This window comes from Salvelinus sp. IW2-2015, linkage group LG5 (assembly GCF_002910315.2).
Source record: "Salvelinus sp. IW2-2015 linkage group LG5, ASM291031v2, whole genome shotgun sequence".
Lineage (NCBI taxonomy): Eukaryota > Metazoa > Chordata > Actinopteri > Salmoniformes > Salmonidae > Salvelinus > Salvelinus sp. IW2-2015.
This window is the reverse complement of record NC_036844.1, coordinates 25,751,562-25,774,219: the sequence shown is the minus strand read 5'-3', so window position 1 is coordinate 25,774,219 and position 22,658 is coordinate 25,751,562. Positions and strand designations below refer to the sequence as shown.

At 41.0% G+C, this 22,658-nt stretch overlaps 1 protein-coding gene across 1 annotated transcript; it reads left to right on the top strand.

The window, feature by feature from the left end:
• The first annotated feature begins 5,518 nt into the window (after positions 1–5,518).
• On the top strand, positions 5,519–10,480 carry LOC111964113 (eosinophil peroxidase). The gene is made up of 13 exons (XM_023987839.2): positions 5,519–5,580; positions 5,841–6,000; positions 6,217–6,401; positions 6,548–6,680; positions 6,896–7,025; positions 7,152–7,358; positions 7,738–8,101; positions 8,302–8,462; positions 8,667–8,925; positions 9,069–9,239; positions 9,444–9,681; positions 9,775–10,063; positions 10,191–10,480. Exons 2-13 carry the CDS (start codon positions 5,843–5,845, stop codon positions 10,197–10,199), a joined length of 2,304 nt encoding a protein of 767 aa, XP_023843607.1. The 5' UTR covers positions 5,519–5,580; positions 5,841–5,842; the 3' UTR covers positions 10,200–10,480.
• Positions 10,481–22,658: the final 12,178 nt, after the last annotated feature.

The window sequence follows — 22,658 nt, the reverse complement described above, 5'->3', positions numbered from 1 at the left end:
CAGAAGATAGCACTATTTGGTAAAAAACCAAGTCCATATTATGGCAAGAACAGCTAAAATAAGCAAAGAGAAACTACAGTCCATCATTACTTTAAGACATGAAGGTCAGTCATTTCGAAACATTTCAAGAACTTTGAAAGTTTCTTCAAGTGCAGTCATAAAAACCATCACGCGCTATGATGAAACTGTCTCTCATGAGGACCGCCACAGAAAAGGAAGACCCAGAGTTACCTCTGCTGCAGAGGATAAGTTCATTAGAGTTAACTGCACCTCAGATTGCAGCCCAAATAAATGCTTCACAGAGTTCAAGTAACAGACACATCTGAACATCAGCTGTTCAGAGGWGACTTTGTGAATCAGGCCTTCATGGTGGAATTGCTACAAAGAAACCGCTACTAAAGGACACCAATACGAAGAAGAGACTTGCTTGGCCAAGAAACAATGGACATTAGACCGGTGGAAATCTGTCCTTCGGTCTGATGAGTCCAAATTTGAGATCTTTGCTTCCAACCACTGTGTCTTTGTGTGATGCAGAGTAGTTGAACAGATGATCTCCCCAAATGTATGGTTCCTACCGTGAAGCATGGAGGAGGAGGTGTGATGGTGTGGGGATGCTTTGCTGGTGTCTGTAACGCTCATCGTTAGGTGGAAGAGAGGAGGACCAAATTGCAGCGTGGTACGTTTCCATAATTTATTGGAACACTTAACAACACGAACAAAACAATAAACAGAAAATGAAACTAACGACGCTACAGACCTGAACATGTGAACATAGAGACAACGAAGAACGCAATGAACAGGAACAAACGAACGAAAGAAACAGTACCGCGTGGCGAACAAACACAGACACGGCAACAATCACCCACAAACAAACAGTGAAAACAGTCAACCTTAATATGGTTCCCAATCAGAGACAATGACCTGCCCCTGATTAAGAACCATATTAGGCCAAACAATAAACCCAACATAGAAACACATAACATAGAATGCCCACCCAGCTCACGTCCTGACCAACTAAACAAGACTGAACAAAGGAAATAAGGTCAGGAACGTGACAGTGTCACTGTCAGTGATTTATTTAGAATTCAAGACACACTTAACCAGCATAGCTACCACAGCATTCTACAGCGATACCCCATCCCATCTGGTTAGTGCTTTGCAGGACTATCATTTGTTTTTCAACAGGTCAATGACCCCCAACACACCCCCAGGCTGTGTAAGGGCTATTTGACCAAGAAGGAGAGTGATGGAGTGCTGCATCAGATGACCTGGCCTCCACAATCACCTGACCTCAACCCAATTGAGATGGTTTGGGATGAGTTGGACAGCAGAGTGAAGGAAAAGCATTCAATAAGTGCTCAGCATATGTGGGAATTCCTTAAAGACTGTTGGAAAAGTATTACCCATGAAGCTGGTTGAGTGAATGCCAAGAGTGTGCAAAGCTGTCATCAAGGCAAAGGGTGGCTACTGTGGACACTGTGTTAACAACCCTCCAGACGAGCTTCAATGCCATACAACTCTCCTTCCGTGGCCTCCAATTGCTCTTAAATACAAGTAAAACTAAATGCATGCTCTTCAACCGATCGCTGCCTGCACCTGCCCACCCGTCCAACATCACTACTCTGGACGGTTCTGACTTAGAATATGTGGACAACTACAAATACCTAGGTGTCTGGTTAGACTGTAAACTCTCCTTCCAGACTCACATCAAACATCTCCAATCCAAAGTAAAATCTAGAATTGGCTTCCTATTTCGCAACAAAGCATCCTTCACTCATGCTGCCAAACATACCCTCGTAAAGCTGACCATCCTACCGATCCTCGACTTCGGCGATGTCATTTACAAAATAGCCTCCAATACCACAGTGCCATCCATTTTGTCACCAAAGCCCCATATACTACCCACCACTGCGACCTGTACACAGATTACTGCACCTGTACATAGCCCATCTATAATTTAGCCCAAACAACTACCTCTCCCCATACTGTATTTATTTATTTTGCTCCTTTGCACCCCATTATTTCTATCTCTACTTTGCACATTCTTCCACTGCAAATCTACCATTCCAGTGTTTTTACTTGCTATATTGTATTTACTTCGCCACCATGGCCTTTTTTTGCCTTTACCTCCCTTATCTCACCTCATTTGCTCACATTGTATATAGACTTATTTTTCTACTGTATTATTGACTGTATGTTTGTTTTACTCCATGTGTAACTCTGTGTTGTTGTACGTGTCGAACTGCTTTGCTTTATCTTGGCCAGGTCGCAATTGTAAATGAGAACTTGTTCTCAACTTGCCTACCTGGTTAAATAAAGGTGAAATAAATAAATAAAAAATAAACTTTGAAGAATCTCAAATATAAAATATATTGAACACTTTTTTGGTTACTACATGATTCCATATGTGTTATTTCATAGTTTTGATGTCTTCACTATTATTCTACAATGTCGAAAATAGTAAAAATAAAGAAAAACCCTGGAATGAGTAGGTGTGTCCAAACCTTTGACTGGTACTGTATGTATCAAGGTGACATCTAGATGGTTGTCAATATTAGTTATTTCTTGTGTTGGCCGCAATCCAACTTGAAATTAAAATCATGTGAGAAAAGAAATGGCGGCAACACAACTTATATCCAGTAAGAAGCACTTCAAGTCAGCAGGCACGTTAACACGACACCGCCGGCTTATCAACTCGTCTTGCAGCCCAATCAGCCATGCAAAATGGTCTGGCAACAAATCTGCCCAGTTAGCTGATTCGCTTTCCATACACCCACTCCTTTCGACACACCCAATCGCCCATACTCCGGTCGACATTTTCGGCTTCAACTACCCATATTTGGTATTTCTAGATGAAACACTCAAGTTTGGTGAAAAAGTTACTGTATGATTTTGTGCGTTGTACTTAGTCAATTAAAAATGGTCTTAGAGTTTTGAAACGACTGCCTGATGATCTGTTTAGATTTTGTACTAAGCGTTGTGAAAATGTACCACAGCAATTGAAAAGAAAACTGTAAAATAAGACCACTTCTTGGTCCATACCTTAACTATAGATCATGGTAATTACATTGATTCTTGATACCACAATGTGTTGTCTTGCATAGGTGTAAGAAACTTATTATGTTTTGTCCCCCATATGGCAGGATTCTGAGAGGACTGGATAGGCCATGGAAGCAATATGGCCTGGCAGGATTCTAAGAGGACTGGATAGGCCATGGAAGCAATATGGCCTGGCAGGATTCTAAGAGGACTGGATAGGCCATGGAAGCAATATGGCCTAAGGTATAGGGGCTAGGGGGCAACTAACTGCTTGACAGTTTGCAAGCCTCCCACCACTGTTGCAATCAAGTGGCTTCTAATTCGTTTTTGCTGTGTCATAGTATTAGCCAACGAGAAACCATGTCTTGGTAAACGTTGCTAAAACCTCAATATAGGGAACTGTCCGGACTGGAGACTTTCCTGTGTGGGCCATGTACCACAGAAGGACTCATAGTTTTCCCAGTGATATTTATGTTAGTGGATCTGTAAAACACGAGTTCTGAGAATCTACAACAGATCAATGCAACATAGAGGCTGGCAGACACGACAGAGCGGCATGCCCCAAGGAACAATGCGCGTTGCAACCCTAGTCTCACATGTCTGTCATTGGGCAGGTCCAAGCAATTAGTAATCAGACAGGCAAAGTAAACCTCTGTTTTGGTCTAAGTGTTCGGAAACAGGTAATACTGCAGTATCACTGTTAGACGGGAGTCTAAATGCTCATCCAGACACAAACCCTAAACTCGATTAATCATGGAACACACATCATCATCACAGACAGAATATTACCTCAGGCTTTCCTTTTGTCTTTCCTCATTCCACATTCCATAAAGAACAACACAAAATAACAATATGGTACCACGAATTTCCCTGTGCAAATGCACTGCATCCGCACATTGTTACTGTACAACACCATTCCTATGATAATATCAATAAAGTGTCACTCCCTGAAACAAGGAAGTATGATGGTGAATATCTAAACAAGATCCAAAGTATTTATGTGTCTATTTAATTTCAAATGAACTTAGTCATGTTAGGAGTTAAATACCTTGCTTAGTTTACTGAAACTTCCCTACTGAGGTCTCTTTCTCAAGTAACAGTTTCCGTGTGGTAACAACACAATGCAAGTTTTGAAAGAGCATGATGACAACATACATGCAACAACAAAAAGCAAAACAGCGATCTTTCTGTGTGAAAAACAGACTATAGCTAACTCTGAGGTCTGACCACAATAGACCATTTTTAATTTTAGAAAAGTTGAATTGTGACTTGAGATAAATGCTTTACGATACAATCCTAAAGCACATATTTCAATCACAATGCACAAGTCTGTTGCATGATGTCAATTCCCCTGAATAATTTTTATATTGTATAACTGCACTCTTACGAAAATTGGTTCCAAAAGGGTTCTGCAGCTGTCCTAGTAGTAGAACCCTTTGAAGAACCCTTTCAGATTCCAGGTATAACCCTCTGTGGAAAGGGTTCTACATGGAACCCAAAAGGGTTCTACCTGGAACCTAAAAGGGTTCTTCAAAGGATTCTCCCACGGGGTCAGGCGAAGAACCCTTTTAGGTTCAAGATTTTTTTTTAATCTATTGATGTATTCATTAAGACGATACACAGAAGAAATGCAGCGCAAACAAGAGTGCTGAACTATTTATAAATTCTGCTGGTTGGCTGGGAGCCCCTTGCAAAAAATACTAAAACAGTCAAAGGTCACAAATTTGTTTTATTGTGCTGGTTGTAAGTGTGCCTCTATCGAGAAGCTCTGAGTATACAGCCCAGAATAAAGTTATTCATTAATTATTCTTTGTCCAGACCATATACCATGAAGATATAGCTAATCATCACAATCACATAACTCATGTTACTGCAAAAGGGCTCTAGCAGGAAACAGCTGGCCAGATTATAGACTAAGCAAAGACAGTTGAGAGTAAGTCTTATTTTTCATGCTCAATCAAATACCATTTGCCTTGATTGAATCAATATTACCACAGTTGCCCTGTCCTGCAGTCAAACTAACTAGTGGCCTCATGGGTGGAATGTYATTAATATTTGTCACGATTTCATAATTAATAAACATTTCAGCAAACAGTGTTTCTATGTCAAACAGTTTTGTTATATTTCAGTCCTCTGTGATGTATATAAAGTGTAATATTGGAATTTGAAATCTGACATGGTACAGGTGTCGTCTTTTTTAAAGCCCATAACCATGTGTGTGAGGTGTATACTTTTGTTTCAAAGTAGATTTGTTTAAGACTACCAAGAAACACCCAGTGTGACCCTTATTTTGCCCACTACAGTAAAAGGTTAAATAATATTATCAGTCAATGGTTGATTAGGTTAAGGCAAGGGCAGACTTTTTGGAAGAAGTAAGAAGGAACTACATACTGTCAGTCACCCCATCTGAGAAATGATAGATAACAGGGCGGGGCTTTGCAACATGGACTATAAATAGAACAGTTAGAGAGAGCACCATACATCTTCAGACAAGAGTTGACCTCTTAACAAGACTTCACAACAAGAGTTGTTCAAACAAAGGTAACAATTTTATACACTGTTTCTCTTGTCTCGTCTGATAATCAGGTTTTATTCAAATTCCTTCTGTTGTCCATGGTAATTCTGATCCATGCATGATTGTGTTATTAATATTGTGTGCAAAAACTGTATTTTTTTAATATTTTAGAGATGTCTCTGTAGTTAACAAGACAAGTTATTAGCAAAAAGATGCACACATTACATTTAAGAAGCAGCATGTTTATTTAAAGGATGACATCTGATTATCCCCCCATTTTTTTCAGAGATGAAGCCATTTCCTTCCCTCCTGGCATTGGGATTGTGCCTGATGTTCAGCCAGCCAGCCCTGTCTACAGAGGAAAGTTTGGGTGGCCCTTTCATTCACAGTTCAGTGGAGGAGGCAAAGAGACTTGTAGATGAAGCATACAAGTACTCCCGAGAAAAGTGAGTGAACCTGACAGTTGACCTCTTCAGATGTAGTCGACAATCTCTGTCTTTGTAAATTGTGTCAAATGAAATGACTAGCGCTAGCACACTTTTCTCAGTCAGTCGAAGAGACATGTAATGTAATTTCTAATGATTAGTACACTAAATCTACCTGTATACTGATAGGAGCATGTTTCTATTCATAATTCTGTCATCTGCTTATCCATATTCCAGGAGTCTGGAGAGAGTGCGTGGGCAGTCCACCAGGCCCTCGGATGTCCTGCGTCTCCTGAAGCAGCCTGCCAGGGACACGCGCTCTGCTGTACGGTCTGCAGACTACCTGGAGAACACCCTGAGACTGATCCATGAGAAAGTCCACAGCACGCACAGGCTGCACAAACGCTCGCTCAACGCAACAGGTCAGTCGCACACACCGTCACAGATACTCACACATTCACTTTGTGAAAAAWTCCCCATACGTATTCACTCAGACGTAGACACACACAGTCATAATAAGTACACATTCTTTATTACAAGTSTTCCTTATCGCTCTCTCGTTTCTCAGACCTGCTCACACCAGAGCAGCTAGACACCATTGTCCGGGTAACTGGCTGTGCAGCTCGTGTCAGCAAACCCTCCTGCCACACCACACCCAACATGAACAAGTACCGCACAGCCACTAGTGTCTGCAACAACCTGTAAGAGCACCAGGGCATTGCGGGTTTAATACTTTCACTCAACAATTTGATAGCCTTGTGTAATGTGCACAGTCGTTGTATAGGTTGGAATAAAAGGGGAAGAGCAATCAGTGTATGTCTACGGCTACGGAGGCCGCAGGAGATGAGGCCATATCCCTTGAATTTCTCAAGTGAGGTTTCTCAATTCTGATGTGTATTTTCTTTATGCTTATTAGGAAGTTCCCTCGTCTTGGAGCCTCAAACACCCCCTTCACTCGTTTCCTGCCTGCTCAGTATGACGATGGGGTCTCTCGACCCATTGGCTGGGACCGAAACACGAGCTTCAACAACTTTGTGCTCCCTCTGGTATGATAACAATAAATATAGTTGGAATAACTGCTACTATGTTGCCACAAGTTAGATATAAAGTAACATAATTGTATTCATCCTTCTCCCTCTACCCTCCGTCCTTCCTTCCCTCCCTTTGTGCAGGTAAGGGAGGTCTCTAACCGTATCCTGGCAACCAATGACTCTGGTATAGTGAACGATAGCGAGTTCACACACTTTGTCACCCTCTTTGGCCAGTGGAACGACCATGACCTGACATTCACGCCCTTCTCTCCCAGCATCCGCTCCTTCAGCAACGGCCTGGACTGTAACGAGAAATGTGAGCGCTCCGAGCCCTGTTTCCCCATCCAGGTCAGTCACAGCTCTCACATCACGCCACTTACAGCAGGCACTATGACTACACTCTTAGACAAAAATGTGCTGTCTAGAACCTTAAAGAGTTCTTCGGCTGTCCACATAGGAGAACCCTTTGAAAAACCCTTTTTGGTTGCATGTAGAACCCTTTCGGTTCCAGATAGAACCCCTTTCAGTTCCATGTAGAATCCTTTCTACAGATGGTTCTACATGGAACCCAAAAGGGATATCCTATGGGGACAGCCAAAGAACCCTTTTGGAACCCTTTTTTTCTGAGAGTGTATACAGTCATCCCTGTATATCTTGGTATTTTCTAACCATGGTCCATGAATTATTAGGTCTTCACCCTCTACCATGTCTTTTCCTCCATGCCCAGATTCCTCCCAGAGACCCACGCTTGCCCACTGGCCCAGACAGCTGCATCCCAGTCTTCCGATCAGCGCCCGCATGCGGCACAGGAGAGTCTGCTTTCAATTTCGGTGGCGTGGCCACGAAGAGGGAGCAGATCAATTCACTGACGGCCTTCCTTGACTTGGGGCAAGTGTACGGCTCTGAGGAGGGGTTGGCACGTGACCTCCGTGACCTCACCAACAATGGGGGCCTGCTGCGTGTCAACAAAAACTTCACAGACAAAGGACGCGAGTTTCTACCCTTCACTAAGTTGAAGGGGAACATGTGTGCCACCCGCAACAGAGTCACCAATGACACCAATGCCAGAGAGGTGCCCTGCTTCATTGCAGGTTAGCCTTTTTAGTATATTTGTCTGAGGAGTAGACCAATGTATATTTAGGTTAAAGTTGAAGGAACAGAATGTCAACTATGAAAACTAGAGTCATTCTTTGACTTTCATGTACAATAGTTATCTGGATACAGACACACAATGTGTATGATGTTCATCTCAATCACTATTTGGCCTCACCAGTAAGTCTCTGTTTGTCAGGTGATGCCCGTGTGGATGAGAACATAGCATTAACATCCATTCACACAATGTTCATGCGTGAGCACAACCGTCTAGCCCGTGCCCTGAGTCTTCTCAATCCACAATGGGATGCTGAGACACTCTATCAGGAGGCTCGCAAGATCATGGGCGCCTACACCCAGGTACCACAAACTGACATATATCACTAATACCCATGGTGTCAGTTCATCATCTCCACGAGACGTCCAGGGCATACTTTCTAACACACGCTCTCCTTCCCTCTGCTTCTCATTCTCACACAAATAACTATTCTTGAATATTCTCACATTGACACAGCTTCCCTATCAAATACACACCTAAAAATAAATCTACTCTCACCCTCCTAGTTGTTTGTGTTCCGGGACTACCTGCCGCACATCGTGGGCCCAGACACCATGGCCCGGCAGCTGGGCCGTTACCCTGGATACAACGAGAAGATTGATCCCAGCATTGCCAACGTGTTTGCTACAGCAGCCTACCGCTTTGCCCACCTGGCCATCCAGCCCATTCTGTCCCGCCTGGACAGCAACTACATGGAGAATGCCATGTTCCCCAATGTGCCCCTGTTCAAGGCCTTCTTCACCCCCTGGAGGCTAGTTTTTGAGGGTGAGTGGTGGGACACATAGGGATGGATGCTTTGCAGACCTCTTGCCAGTTGTAAGCTAATTCACTCTCTGGATTAATAACAGTATATAATGGGGAAAAGGTTACAAATGTAAACATCCTATTCTCTCTATGTCCTTCTTTAGGTGGTATCGACCCTCTGATCCGTGGTCTGGTGGGTCGCCCAGCAAAGCTGAACACCCAAGATCACATGTTGGTGGACGCTGTGAGGGAGAGACTCTTCCAGTTCGTAGAACACCTGGCTCTGGACTTGGGCTCCCTCAACATGCAGCGTGGACGCGACCATGGCCTGCCTGGTACACACCTGCCTTATCCTCCATACCACTGTACTGACACAACAGATAAACACATCTATACCGTTCTACTTACATATTACAGCTAATGCTTTAGGCATGTTAACACCAACTCCAAAATGTCAATCATCTCTCTCTCTCTTCCTCAATATATCTCTACCAATCTGTTCCATGCAGTCATTATTTTCTTTCTCTTCCCTGAACTAGGCTACAATGCTTGGCGTAAATTCTGTGGGCTCTCAACGCCTAGGAACGAGGCTGAGCTGGGTGCAGTTCTGAACAACAGAGACCTGGCCCGCAGACTGCTGCAGCTCTACGGCACCCCAGCTAACATTGACGTGTGGATGGGGGGCGTGGCTGAACCATTTGTACGCAGGGCCCGCGTAGGGCCTCTCTTTGCCTGCCTCATCGCCACCCAGTTCCAGAGGATCCGCCAGGGAGACAGGTGTGTGTTTTTGTATGTGGTGTAGTGAGTTGTTCAAGTGTGTTTTATCTGTCAGAGCATGCATGTATCCTCATCTTGCCTGTTGATCCCCAGGCTGTGGTATGAAAACCCAGGCGTCTTCACTTCGGCACAGAGGGCTAGCCTGAGTCGTGCCTCTCTGGGTCGGATCATCTGTGACAACACTGGCATTTTGACCGTGCCCCGTGACCCCTTCAGAATCCCTGATAATGGGAACAACAGACTCATCACCTGCAACACTGTCCCGCAATTAAACCTCCAAGCCTGGAGGGAGAGACCTACAAAGGCCAAACAGCAGAACCAGGACCATAACCAGCAGGAGGATCAGAACCAGGAGCAACAACAACAGGACCAGGACAATGAGGTAATTGGCTGAACTTCAGTATAAGTTAATAACTTGATAGTTCTGCACCGAGTTGGCATTTCACCCATCCATAACCCATTCATCACTCTCTTCTAACGTCACCCTCTTCTTCTCTATTCCTTTCTAGATCCCCTGATTTGAGGCCCGCTTGACCCTCAGGACCCAGCAGCAACACAACCCTGCAGTTCTCCACTTTCCATTATATGTATTGAACTACATTTATAAGGAAACATTTTATGGTAATGTTTAAAATATAAACAACAAAGCATAAATACAAAACCAACACACTTATTAAGCTTGATACATATTACTGTATACCCATATTTCTTTATGAGCATACAAAAGTACATAGTAGCTTTTTATTATATCAAACTGGGGTTCTCAATTGTCTCATACAGAAATATCACATTCTTTAAAGGGGCAATCAAATAATAGCAGTTCAAACAATAACAAATCGGTCATCCCACAACTGTTTTGGTAAATAGCTGGGGGATGGGGCTGGAGCTCTCAAATCTCCAACAGATATATGACATTTCTACATTCATATAATACATTTTAGCCGGAGTGTAGTAAGTCTTATGAATTATCTTGAATTGCAATAATGTATGTCTAAGGTTGTAGGAACAGGTATGAACATTTTCACATATCTGTGATCAATAGTTCTCCTCAATTTCTTCCTTCAGATCTGTTTAAATTTTCCTTATAGGTTCTGAACTATCAGGTAGAGTTTCAATCAACCCTTGATATAACTTGGCAATCAACTTCTTTGGCAGAGCAGCTTCTTTCAGTATTTTCTCTATGCTATATGCCTTAGGTTAAGTGAATGAATTATGATTTCTTAGTTGTAAGAACTTAAAGAAATTGACCTTGAATAACCCACATTTTTCTTGTTATCGATTGAATGACAGTAGAGAGCCATCATAACACACATGTTCAAAATTCACATGCCACTTTGGAACCAGGACTTAAGGGTGTTGTAATTAACCGCTGGAGGTAATGTGGTGTTGTTCCAAATAGGGGTGCCTGGCGATATCGTTTTCTTTGCATTAAAAAATATATATATTTGCATTCTTCTATCTGATATTTTGTTATGCCATTGTTACTGTCACTTTGTATGTGTTGTTTACTCATTCCATGTCAACAAATCAAGGAATACTGTAGGAATTTTTTTATGCATTTATTTGTGCAAAAGGAATGAAAAGGACGACTTTATATATATATTTTTGAATCTAAACGTTTACAAATGATAAAGTAAATGTATAAATAAACAAAAAGGAGAACTAGTGCTGAATTCCTCTATACACATCTACTATGAATCAGCTAACAGTTCTAGTAACCCTTTTTATTTATAATTGTGTAACTCGTTTATTATAAACAATCTTAACATTGTTCGGTGAGATGTTCAAGTCAGTTATCAATTGTTTTATATATATAATGAAAAAACAAATACTATACAACAAAACTATAGAAATGAAGATTCTGCACACTTCCTGAATTTGCTGCTTATTTAAATGTGTACTGCACCTGTATCCTTTTTCTCTACCGCTTTTTATGGTTTATTTCACAAATATTTTATTTGATTGAAACACTGTATTCATGTTTTTTATTGCATAAATATTAACTGCATCAGAAAATAAACATTCTTAACTAAGACGGCAAAATAATTTAATGGTGTGTACTGTTGACCTAATTTATTGGTGTTGAGATGGGAATGGCCTTATGGGGCATTCTGCCGCGTTCATGTTGTAAACTTGTAAATATGACCTTCCTGTTGGGAAAATTGCAGATGAACGCCCCTCCAACTCGTAATTATAACCAGCAAACTCAGGTATCATCCCTGGACCCTGAACTCTGATGTCACGCACAACTGAAAATGTCAACAAACATGGCTGTGATTTCAGCTGTCAATGGTGAGAATGGTTCTTGCATTACCCCCAGCACTTGAACACTCCAAGTCGTTCCTCCAAAGCAGACAAGTCATTCCTCAGATCACTCATGACATGAACGTAGCATGCATGTGCTCTTGGAAAGTGGGAAACTGGAAAGTTTCTGGAAAGTTTCTGGAAAGTGGAAAGTGGAAGGTCGTAAAGCCGACATGATTGTGTTCAAGTGCTTTTGAAGTCGGACCAATTCTTCAACCAATTACATTTGAGCTAGCTTGATAAGCTAGCTAATAATAAAGTTAGCTAGCTTGCTTGACATTGACAATATGGTCAAAATTGGTTATCTACATTTTCCACTTTGATAAGTTTGTAATTAAAAAAAATATATATTGTTATCTTTTGGTTGAAAATGTAAAAGGTAAGTGGTGAAACGTCACAACTCGGCAAATCGTGCCGCATTCAAAACAACTGGAAACTCGGAACTGGGAACTCGGTGTGTGATTACTGGGGTGGCGTTAAGTGTTGAGGTGGAACAACTGAAATGGAAGATTCCCTGTATCTGTGACGCCTGCCGTTTGGTGCGACACAGACGCGGTGGCGAGCGTGGCGGAACAGAGAAGACATTGTCTGTCCTTTTGTGTTTTGAAGCAGAGTCTTTACCTGACAAAGTCATGTTAGGATATGTCAGTTATCTTGTGAAAGCTTTTGTGCCGAATCCACAAAGGTGCAGTGTGTAGGAGGGAGATTCCAAGATGTGAGAAATGTGTAGGAGGGCATGGGACAAAGGAATGTGTAGTATTGGTGGAAAAAACAGTGTGTGTCAATTGTGGGGAGGCCCATGTTGCTGGGGATCAGAAGTGCCCAGTGCTAGAGATACAGGTTGAGGTTGCCGAGGTCAGAGTAGAATAGAAGGTGTCGTATGCTGAGGCAGTGAAGAGAGTAGAGGATGATGGGTCAAGGGTAAGTAGTAGGCCTAGGCCAGTGTAACGGATGTGAAATGGCTAGCTAGTTAGCGGGTACGCGCTAATATCGTTTCAATCAGTTACGTCACTTGCTTTGAAACCTAGAAGTACTGTTTCCCCTTGCTCTGGGGCTTTTGTGGAGCGATGGGTAACGATGCTTCGTGGGTGACTGTTGTTGATGTGTGCAGAAGGTCCCTGGTTCGCGCCCGTATCGGGGCGAGGGGACGGTCTAAAGTTATACTGTTACACCAATACAGACTGATGCGAATTGGTGCTTCAGTAAGGTTTTCTTCTTAACATTCATTGACATGTTTATCAGTTGTACCTCAGAAATGGAAGATAAATCCGAGCCACCGTGCTTCTACATCTGCATTGCTTGCTGTTTGGGGTTTTAGGCTGGGTTTCTGTATAAGCACTTTGTGACATCTACTGATGTAAAAAGGGCTTTATAAATCAATTTAATTTGAAATCACAGAAAATAGATGTTGTGGTGGCAGCTGCAGAAAAGTACTTGGGTGTACAAGGTTTTCCTGCAGAAGAGTTAGGTGTGTAGAACGAAAGAGGTGTAAGATCAGTTAGGGTCAAAGTAGTGGAATGTGGTATTTTTGTTTGTTATTTGTGTATGAAATAGTGGTATCTAAGTGTAGGGTGAGTTGGTGGAGTCTTTTTTCCCCTTTCCTTTTTATTTTTGTATCACAAAAGATAACGTGATCGACCACACACTATCGCACGGTAGGTGGAGTGATGCACAAACAAATGTGCGAACGCCATGATACCAAAGAAGAAGAAGAAGAAAAGGAAGACGAAGAAGGAGGAAGTTGCCTKTCACGTGCAACGAACGCATGCGCATATTATTTATGTAGAGTGCATGTGGAGTGCAGGCCTGGACTGCGTCTCTACTCATAGTATGGTTTTTTCACACATTCTGATTCTTGGGCTAAAAAGTATGAAAGGGAAGAGCAAAGCAAAAGAAAATAATCTCTCTGTCCGTACTGGACTTGTATTCCCAATCGGAAGAATTCACAGACTTTTGCGGGCTGGGAAGTACGCCGAACAGGTCGGGTGTAGAGCTTCCGTGTTTTTGGCTGGCGTGCTGGAGTACTTAGTCAATGAAATCCTCAAATTGGCTGGAGACTCTGCTAGGGAGGCACACTCATCGCACATCAGCCCTCGTCACATTCCTGGACTACACAAACGACAAACTTTCACCAGAGTCTCTAAACCTCCAGACTGTTGATACTGATGGAGTTTAGGTTCTCCAGGCAGAGAATTCCGTATTCTGATGTGAAAACAGGTTTTCTCTCTGACCTGACATTGAAAGCGGCATTTACGAATCTTGCAGAAGTTATAATATGAATGAATAAGTACTGTCACAGGCTGCAGACAAATTAAGTGGATGCTTGTTTACACCTTCTTTCTGCAGACCTCTTCAATTACGTCATGTGCTTCAACCTATGAAAACAAGGTGCACCCAACTACTAAAGAAACACGCATAATAATCTAAAATACCTTGGAGTATGTTGTCGTTTTACCTCCATCGTTGGCCATCTCAATTTCAGTGTTTTCCTCTTTGGCCATCGATTTTTTTTATTTTTATATAAAGGATAGCCTGTCTATGACATCTATGCCCTGGACTTGCAGCACATAGATGCATTCATTGTTGATTCAATCCCAGACATACCATTGAAAGGGAGGGAAATGTGCTATCTCCTACCTGGACAGTTTCTGATAAACAGGCTCCTCTGGTCGTTTTGGTTGAAGGGAAAGGCTGTGTTCAAATAGTAGCTGTACAGTGCTGTATGTGCAAATTCACTGGATTTGTTTTAGGGTGAGTGAGAAGGCACTGTGTTTGCAAGACAACCTATGACGATTAAAGCTACATGTCTTTTAACATTGTGTCATGGAGTGTCATCTCAAAATTGATAAGTTGATGGAGTTGCTTGGATGGGCCTCTTGACTGCAAGCCAAGGGTAAGAGGAGAACACTACTTTGGACACATCACATGAATGTAATCTGCACATACAGATTCTAACCACCCACCATACAAGGTAGACTACATTCATAGTGAGTTGGAGTCACACAAATAATGTTTTGTAGGTCTCTTAAAATACAAATGCTTTGTGAAATGTCCACCAAGAGTGGAGACTCTGTTTGGCACCTGCAACTTCTGAGTAAATATGGTACTGTCTATTCTTCCACAAGTGCGAGTGTGAATTACACCATGACATTCTGGGGGCTCTAGAAATGGTTGTATGGGCCTATTAATAAAGATGTCATTTAAACGGTAAACATTTATTACCTTTTAATGTGTCATGAACACAACCTGTCATAATATTTTCATCTGATTGTCAAACAAATCACTTCAAAAAGTAGGCTACCTGTCTGTTCGTCCATTCCAAAATAATTCCTGGATCCAAACTACATGTCTACTCGTGCCATTTGATGAATGGAAGTAGACATCTGTTACAGAACACCAACAAGTGTTCCTAATGACATTCAGCTATGGTCATTGATTAGGCCTACATTAATTGATGCTTCTTGCTGACAAATTTACATTTTCTGGTCAATTTGTTCACCCTAACACACACGGTCAACTTACTACACTAGGCTACAATGTGTATTAGCATGCCTTCAAATAGGCCTACCGGTAGCCAGTGATGTAGTGGTAAAAAAATTGGTGGGTAAACTGCTTGTCGCGGTAAAACAAGAAAAACTCCCTTTACAGTGAATTTTTCTGAAAAGGTTTGGATAACTGCGTTTACTTGCGTTTACCCTCCACCAGGCCAACACCACTGCCGGTAGCCTACCCTCTGCCGAGGCAATTTTACACATGAATACATGCAGAACGGGTAGACTACATTCAATATAATACATGAGTCGAATCAAAACATGTTTTACACCCTAGTTCATGAGTTGTCCATAATTCATGAGTTAATGCCTGGAGTCTTCACAGATCGTGACAAAACAATACCTTTCTTTCCATACGTTATTGACATTTATGACAGTGTTATTTGTCATTATTAACCATATTAACAATTGACTTAGAACGTTGAACTTAAACCCTGTACAAATCATGGATCTTGGAGATCTCGGAAAATGCACTGTAAGTGTAACTATGCCTTCATAACATTTCATTATGTTTCACCATGGAAACATTTCACACGGGCACACAAATCCAAAATAATCTGACCGAAATAATCACTTTATAGGTCTACTGTCATTATCGTGTAGCCAGCCTACATGTTGGATGGATTGGATGTGCATTGGTGTCTAGCTGTAAGCTAGTTGTCTAGTGATATTGTTGCCCATCATCGGCTGATCCAGGGAAGAAAACAACTATTGTTAAAAAATTATAAAGCTAAATAAATGGTCTACTATACTGAACAAAAATATAAACACATGTAAAAGTGTTGGTCCCATGTTTCATGAGCTGAAATAAAAGATCCCAGACATTTTCCATACGCACTGAAAGATTATTTCTCAAATTTGTTTACCTCCCTGTTAGTGAGCATTTCTCTTTGCCAATATAATCCATCAACCTTGACAGGTGTGGTAAATCAAGAAGCTGATTAAACAGCATGATCATTACACTAGTGCACCTGTACCAGACAAATGGCAGACAGTGTGTACTGTATGGCGTCGTGTGGGCGAGCGGTTTGCTGATGTCAACGTTGTGAACAGAGTGCCCCATGATGGAGGTGGGGTTATGGTATGGGCAGGCATAAGCTACGAACAACGAACACAATTACATTTTATCAATGGCAATTTGAATGCACATAGATACTGTGCATACTCACCAGGCGTCACCCATTGAGTACGTTTGGGATGCTCTGAATCTATGTATACGACAGCATGTTCCAGTTCCCAACAATATCAAGATACTTCACACAGCGTTTGAAGAGGAGTGGGACAACATTCCACAGGCCACAATCAACAGCCTGATCAACTCTATGTGAAGGAGATGTGTCGTGCTGCGTTAGGCAAATGGTGGTCACACCAGATACTGACTGGTTTTCTGATCTACGCCCCTACCTTTTTTTTAAGGTGTCTGTGACCAACAGATGCATATCTGTATTCCCAGGCATGTGAAATCCATAGATTAGGGCCTAAGGAATGTATTTCAATTGACTGATTTCCTTTTATGAACTGTAACTCAGTAAAATCTTAGAATTTCTTGCATGTTGTGTTTATATTTTTGTTCACTGTACTTCTGGGCACGGAGAACACCAGTACCTGCGTGTACCTGAAAAACAATGCAATGAGCGCTCTAAACAGCTGGCTGACAAAAGCAAACAATGATAAATCAATGGATAAATCTAGTGTTGGAATAAAGGCTATTTTTATCAAGGAGCCATAGCAAACAAATGGCAAAATTAGAACATACAAAGGAAAATCTATGCGGACAAGGGCTCAGCTGAGGCTGAAATCCAGCACTACTGAGTGGACAGTGCCTCCACATCGAAATAAATGGTTTAAACCATGACAGATAGATGGAGGTGTTTGTTTTTATTTACCACTGTAAAACATATTTAACACTACATTTTTAACAAATAGAGAATGGTTAAATTAGCATTATTTAGATGAGCATTTATGGGAGCTAACTTCTCATTCAGTGAAGCTGAGCTCCCCCTGGTTTCCCTGTAATTCGCACCTTGCCCACTAACTTCAAAACTGAAAGGCCACCACAGCACCGTTTTGCTGGTTTACTGCAATAGATTATACGCCCAATAGATGGTGCCAATGTGTTTTTCATATGCATTGGTGAAGTGAGTTGTTGTGACTTCATTATGATCACCTCAAAGACATTTGCTTTGAATTAGGCCAATATTTTTAGTCCAAGCTGTTATCAAATCAAATTTTACTGGTCACATACACATATTTAGCAGATGTTATTGCGGGTATAGGAGAAAATGCTTGTGTTATCATTCCGACCTGGCTTTCTCTTTTATATGACTCTCCCCCCTCACATCTCTGTCATTCCTACTTTTACTACATCCTGTACATTTCTTTCCATATCTGCTTTCATGTTTCCCAGACAATGCACACTGATGATTTTCCGGGGAAAGAAGATAAATGAATTAGACATCATTACATTATGCGGTTGGTATGTGCGAAGTTCAAACATTCAGAAGTCCAGGGTTCATGCACTTGGAGTCACAGACTACCTCCTCCCATGCATTTCAGATGCCAGACTTTATGAGGTTGAAAAGTACTGATCATTATGGGGTGGGAGTGAAACCAGAAGCTCCAGTGTAGTTGTGGGCCAGGGCAGTACAGTGTGAGAGGCTCCTCCTCCTGGATGCTGTGTATGGGCCTACAAGTATTTGGCAGCCTACGTGCAGAATGCCACGTAGCCTGTGGTGTGTGTATATGTGTGTGCTGCCCAGATTCAGTTCTAGACTCTTAAGTTGAGTAATGGAAACCTGCTGCCTATGAAAGAAAATAACATTGAAATTGTCTGTCTGGATGTTTATTTGTCTGCAGTGTAGAAGTGGCAACCTGGTTTCAAATGCTTGGTGATGGTGGATGTGAAAGTGAAGAATTGGTAATTTGACTGAGATTGTAAAGGGGATATAAATTAGTAAATTGTGCCTGGATAGAAGACTTGAGGGGTTAAACAAATAAGCTGTATTGGGGTGAATGTGAGGAAGAGGAGGAGGCCATAATAGGATCACCACTATGCCTGCTGCCTCATTTTCTACTGTTGACAAAGGTTTCTTATCAAAACTTTTTATTTATTCTTTAGTTGATTTTGCTGTCCATAAGTGGCAGTCTTTGAATAATTCTTAGTGTGTCCACTAGGCTGTCTGGGCCCAAAGTCAGAAAACGAGAATTCCAGCAACGTGGACAAGCGAACTGGGTTAATGGCTTGCAGATGTGGTTCCACTGTCTAGGGAACACTGTGCTGCCCTTAACGGAGAGAGTGGAGTCTGCATGGGAAGTGATTCAATGAGTTACGAGGAAAAACAACCATGACCCATACAGATGGTTCTGTTTCGGTGGACCAAGAAGAACCAACCCAAAAACACCTGCACATAATTTTTACTTTTTGGGGAACTTATGGTATGTTACTTTAGTATGCTGAATCATAAGAGTCTAGTCTCTGCAATCAAATCATGTCCAAAACATAATCAAAATGAATCATCCAAATGTCTTCCCTCTTCTTTCTCTGGAAAGATAGGCCATCTGTTGGATTTTACTGGAAATAGAACTCTACTTATAAGAAATCTATGTAGCATATACGACCTAATGGAAAACTTTACATTTGAGTCATTTAGCAGACGCTCGTGATCTTAAGATAGCTATTTGGCACCACCACATACAGTGCATTGCAAAATTATCCAGACCCCTTGGATTTCTTCACATTTTATTGTATCACAAAGTGTGATTAAAATGTATTTAATTGTACTTTTTTGTCAACAATCTACACAAAATACTCTGTAATGTCAAAGAGGAAGAAAAAGTCTAACATTTTTTAAAGATGAATAAAAGTTAAATAACTAAACAATAGTTGTTGCATAAGTATTCAGCTTCCTTAGTCAATGCATGTTAGAAACACCTTTGGCATCAATTATAGCTGTGAGTCTTCTTGGGTAAGTCTATAAGAGCTTTTCACACCTGAATTGTGCAATATTGGTCCATTATTCTTTAAAAGATTCTTCAAGCTCTGTCAAGATCATGGCTAGACCGCAATTTTCAAGTCTTGCCATAGATTTTCAAGCAGATTTAAGTCAAAACTGTATATTGGCCACTCAGCAACATCCACTGTCTTGTAGGTAAGCAACTTCAGTGTAGATTTGGCCTTGTGTTGTAGGTTATTGTCCTGCTGAAAGGTGAATTCCTCTCCCAGTCTCTGGTGTAAAGCAGACTGAAGCAAATTTTCCTCTAGGATTTTGCCTGTGCTTAGCTCCATCCCGTTTCTTTTTATTCTGGAAAAACTCCTCAGTATTTGCAGATGTCTAGGATAGCCATACCCATGATGCAGCGACCACCATGCTTGAAAATAAGGAGGCAGTTAATCAGTATTGTGTTGTGTTGAATTTGCCACAAACATAAGGCATTGAATTCAGGCCAAAAAGTTTATTCATTGTCTGTGTTTTTTTGCAGTTTTACTTTAGTGCCTTGTTGCATACAAGATGTTTTTTTGAATATTTTTATTCTGTATATTTGTATAATTTCTTCACTGTCATTTAGGTCATTATTGTGGAGTCACTACAATGTTGTTGATCCATCCTCAGTTTTCTCCCATCACAGCCATTGAACTCTGTAGCTGTTTTAAAATCACCAATGGCCTCATGATAACATCCCTGGGCAGTTTCATTCCTGTCCTACAGGTCAGTTCAGAAGGATGAATGTATCTTTGATGTGTCTGGGTGGTTTAATACATCATCCACAGCATAATTATTAACTTGACCATGCTTATAGAGATATTCAATATCTGATTTGTTATTTTTACCCATCTACCAATCATTGTCCTTTATGAGGCTTTCTAAAACATACCTGGTCTTTGTAGTTGAATCTGTGCTTGAAATTCAATACTTGACTGAGGGACCTTGCAGATGTTGTATGTATGGGGGTTGGAAGTATTATTCATTCAAAAACCATGTCAACCCTTATTATGTGATTTGTTAAGCCAAATTTGATAGCTGAACTAATTTAGGCTTTCCTAAACAAAGGGGCTGAATACTTATGCAACAACTATATTTTAGTTATAATATATATATATATATTTTTAAATATACATTTTCCTCCACTGACACAATGTTTTACTCATCCCATATGTATATACTGTATTCTACAGTATTCTAGTCAATGCCACTTCGACATTGCTCGTTCTAATATGTATATATTTCTTAATTCCATTATTTTACTTTTGAATTMATCTTTATTGTTGTGAATTGTTAATACTGCACTGTTGATAATACTGCACTGTTGAAGCTAGGAACACAAGCATTTCGCTACACCCGCAGTAACATCTGCTAAATATGTTTACCGACCAATAACATTTGATTTGATATACTTGCCACTTTCTACTTTTACTTTTGAGGGCCCTGTAAACGTAAATAGATAATTGTATCCCCATGGTTGTCATTGTTGCTGGATTAAATGTCTGCTATACATCTCTGCGTTTTAGACAATTCCAAGACGTTCCGAGGGAGGACACATTTTGGGGGAGATCAAATCATGCCTCTTGGCTCTGATTCGCCTTTAGAGAGCTTACACAAGGAATGATGTCAAGTCATGTGACTCTGGTCTGAAACGTGCAGAGAGACTATTTTATAATTCAGTACTGGCCAGCCAATTCTATAAATTTGGATTTTTCCACAGTGTGTGGTCTATGTCAATGACCAATTCTAAGAAGATTTAGGGACAAAAAAAATGATATGGTCATTTATTATAATTATCGGAGGTCATAAACAAGTGCTTCTTTCCAGATTGTCTCTTTGTGTGGTCGATGAAAAGGCCTTCGTGGACACATTGATTAGCCCAAAAAAACTGCAACGTACCATACTGTTTAATTAATAATTACTAATAGAAAGTGCCCAGTCCCCAATGGAAAACATCCCTGTTACAAAACTATGGGACAGTAAGAAACCAGATGCATTACTTTAGTTTGCTACAATCTGCCCCCTAGTGTAAAATGTGGGTATGGAAATAATATAGCTGCCCTTTAGTTTCAGGATATGTAAGATAAGATCTTAGTGTGTATTTTTTGTATATATTTTTTCACAGAGTATGCATTTTGATAGTGTCCAGCAGTGTTGACTGTGGATTGAGAGATTATTGCGTTCTGGTGATTTTTTATCTGGTACTGCAGTACAGTCAGGGCTACTGTGGTCAGTCATTTAAAAAATACATTTCCGAGACGACTAGACAGAGAAAAATGAAAACCATTGATTAAGGTAACCCAACTATATATTATGTCCCTAGTGTTAACAACAGGGAAGTGTTTTCTTTGGCAGACTGCAAGGGAAGAGTAAAAGTTCCCGATATGTTCAGGACTTTAGGAATCAACGTGGTCATACTGCAATCTGAGGCAACAATGAAACAGTCCCAAATGAAAGAACAGAGACCGCAATGTGTTTATTGCATATAATAACTGCTGCATAAATTCATATAGCAACGCTTAAAAATAAGAGTAACACATTGCCAAAAAAGGACCAAAGGGAAAGAAGCTGGATTTTTTTGTTCAGTTTTGGTTTATGTGAGTGAACATCACAATGACATGTTTACATTTTAGAGCTCCTGTGAGAAAGTTGTGCAAAGACCATTTTGGCACGATGAGGTTGCACTTTTGTCAGAGGTCATCCAACAAAGTAAGTGCTATTTATCCTAACATTTGCGTTCCTGCTGATCTGGCCAAGGAGCTTGTTATTTTCTTGTCACATACTATAAGAAATAGGCCTACTGTTGCAAAATCAGAATTGTTTTAAGTAGTCTGACTTTATAAAATTGTGCGTGCGTGTGTGTTTTCTCTCCCAGATTTATTTCCTGGGTGGGGTAATTGCAGAAAGGCATTGTGACTGTGATTATGTGCTTATACTGTGATGTGCTTTTGCAAGCCCTAAGCAGTCATTAGCAAAGTCCACACATCAGTGATTCCACCTGGATGACCAAGGTGACATAGGGATTATTTTACTAACTGAGGGACCTGTTGAAAATGCTTCATATATAAATATTTGTAATTTAACTGTTTAGTTAGTTAACATGTTTAGTTTGTAGGCTACACATCTGCAACTCATGTTAATT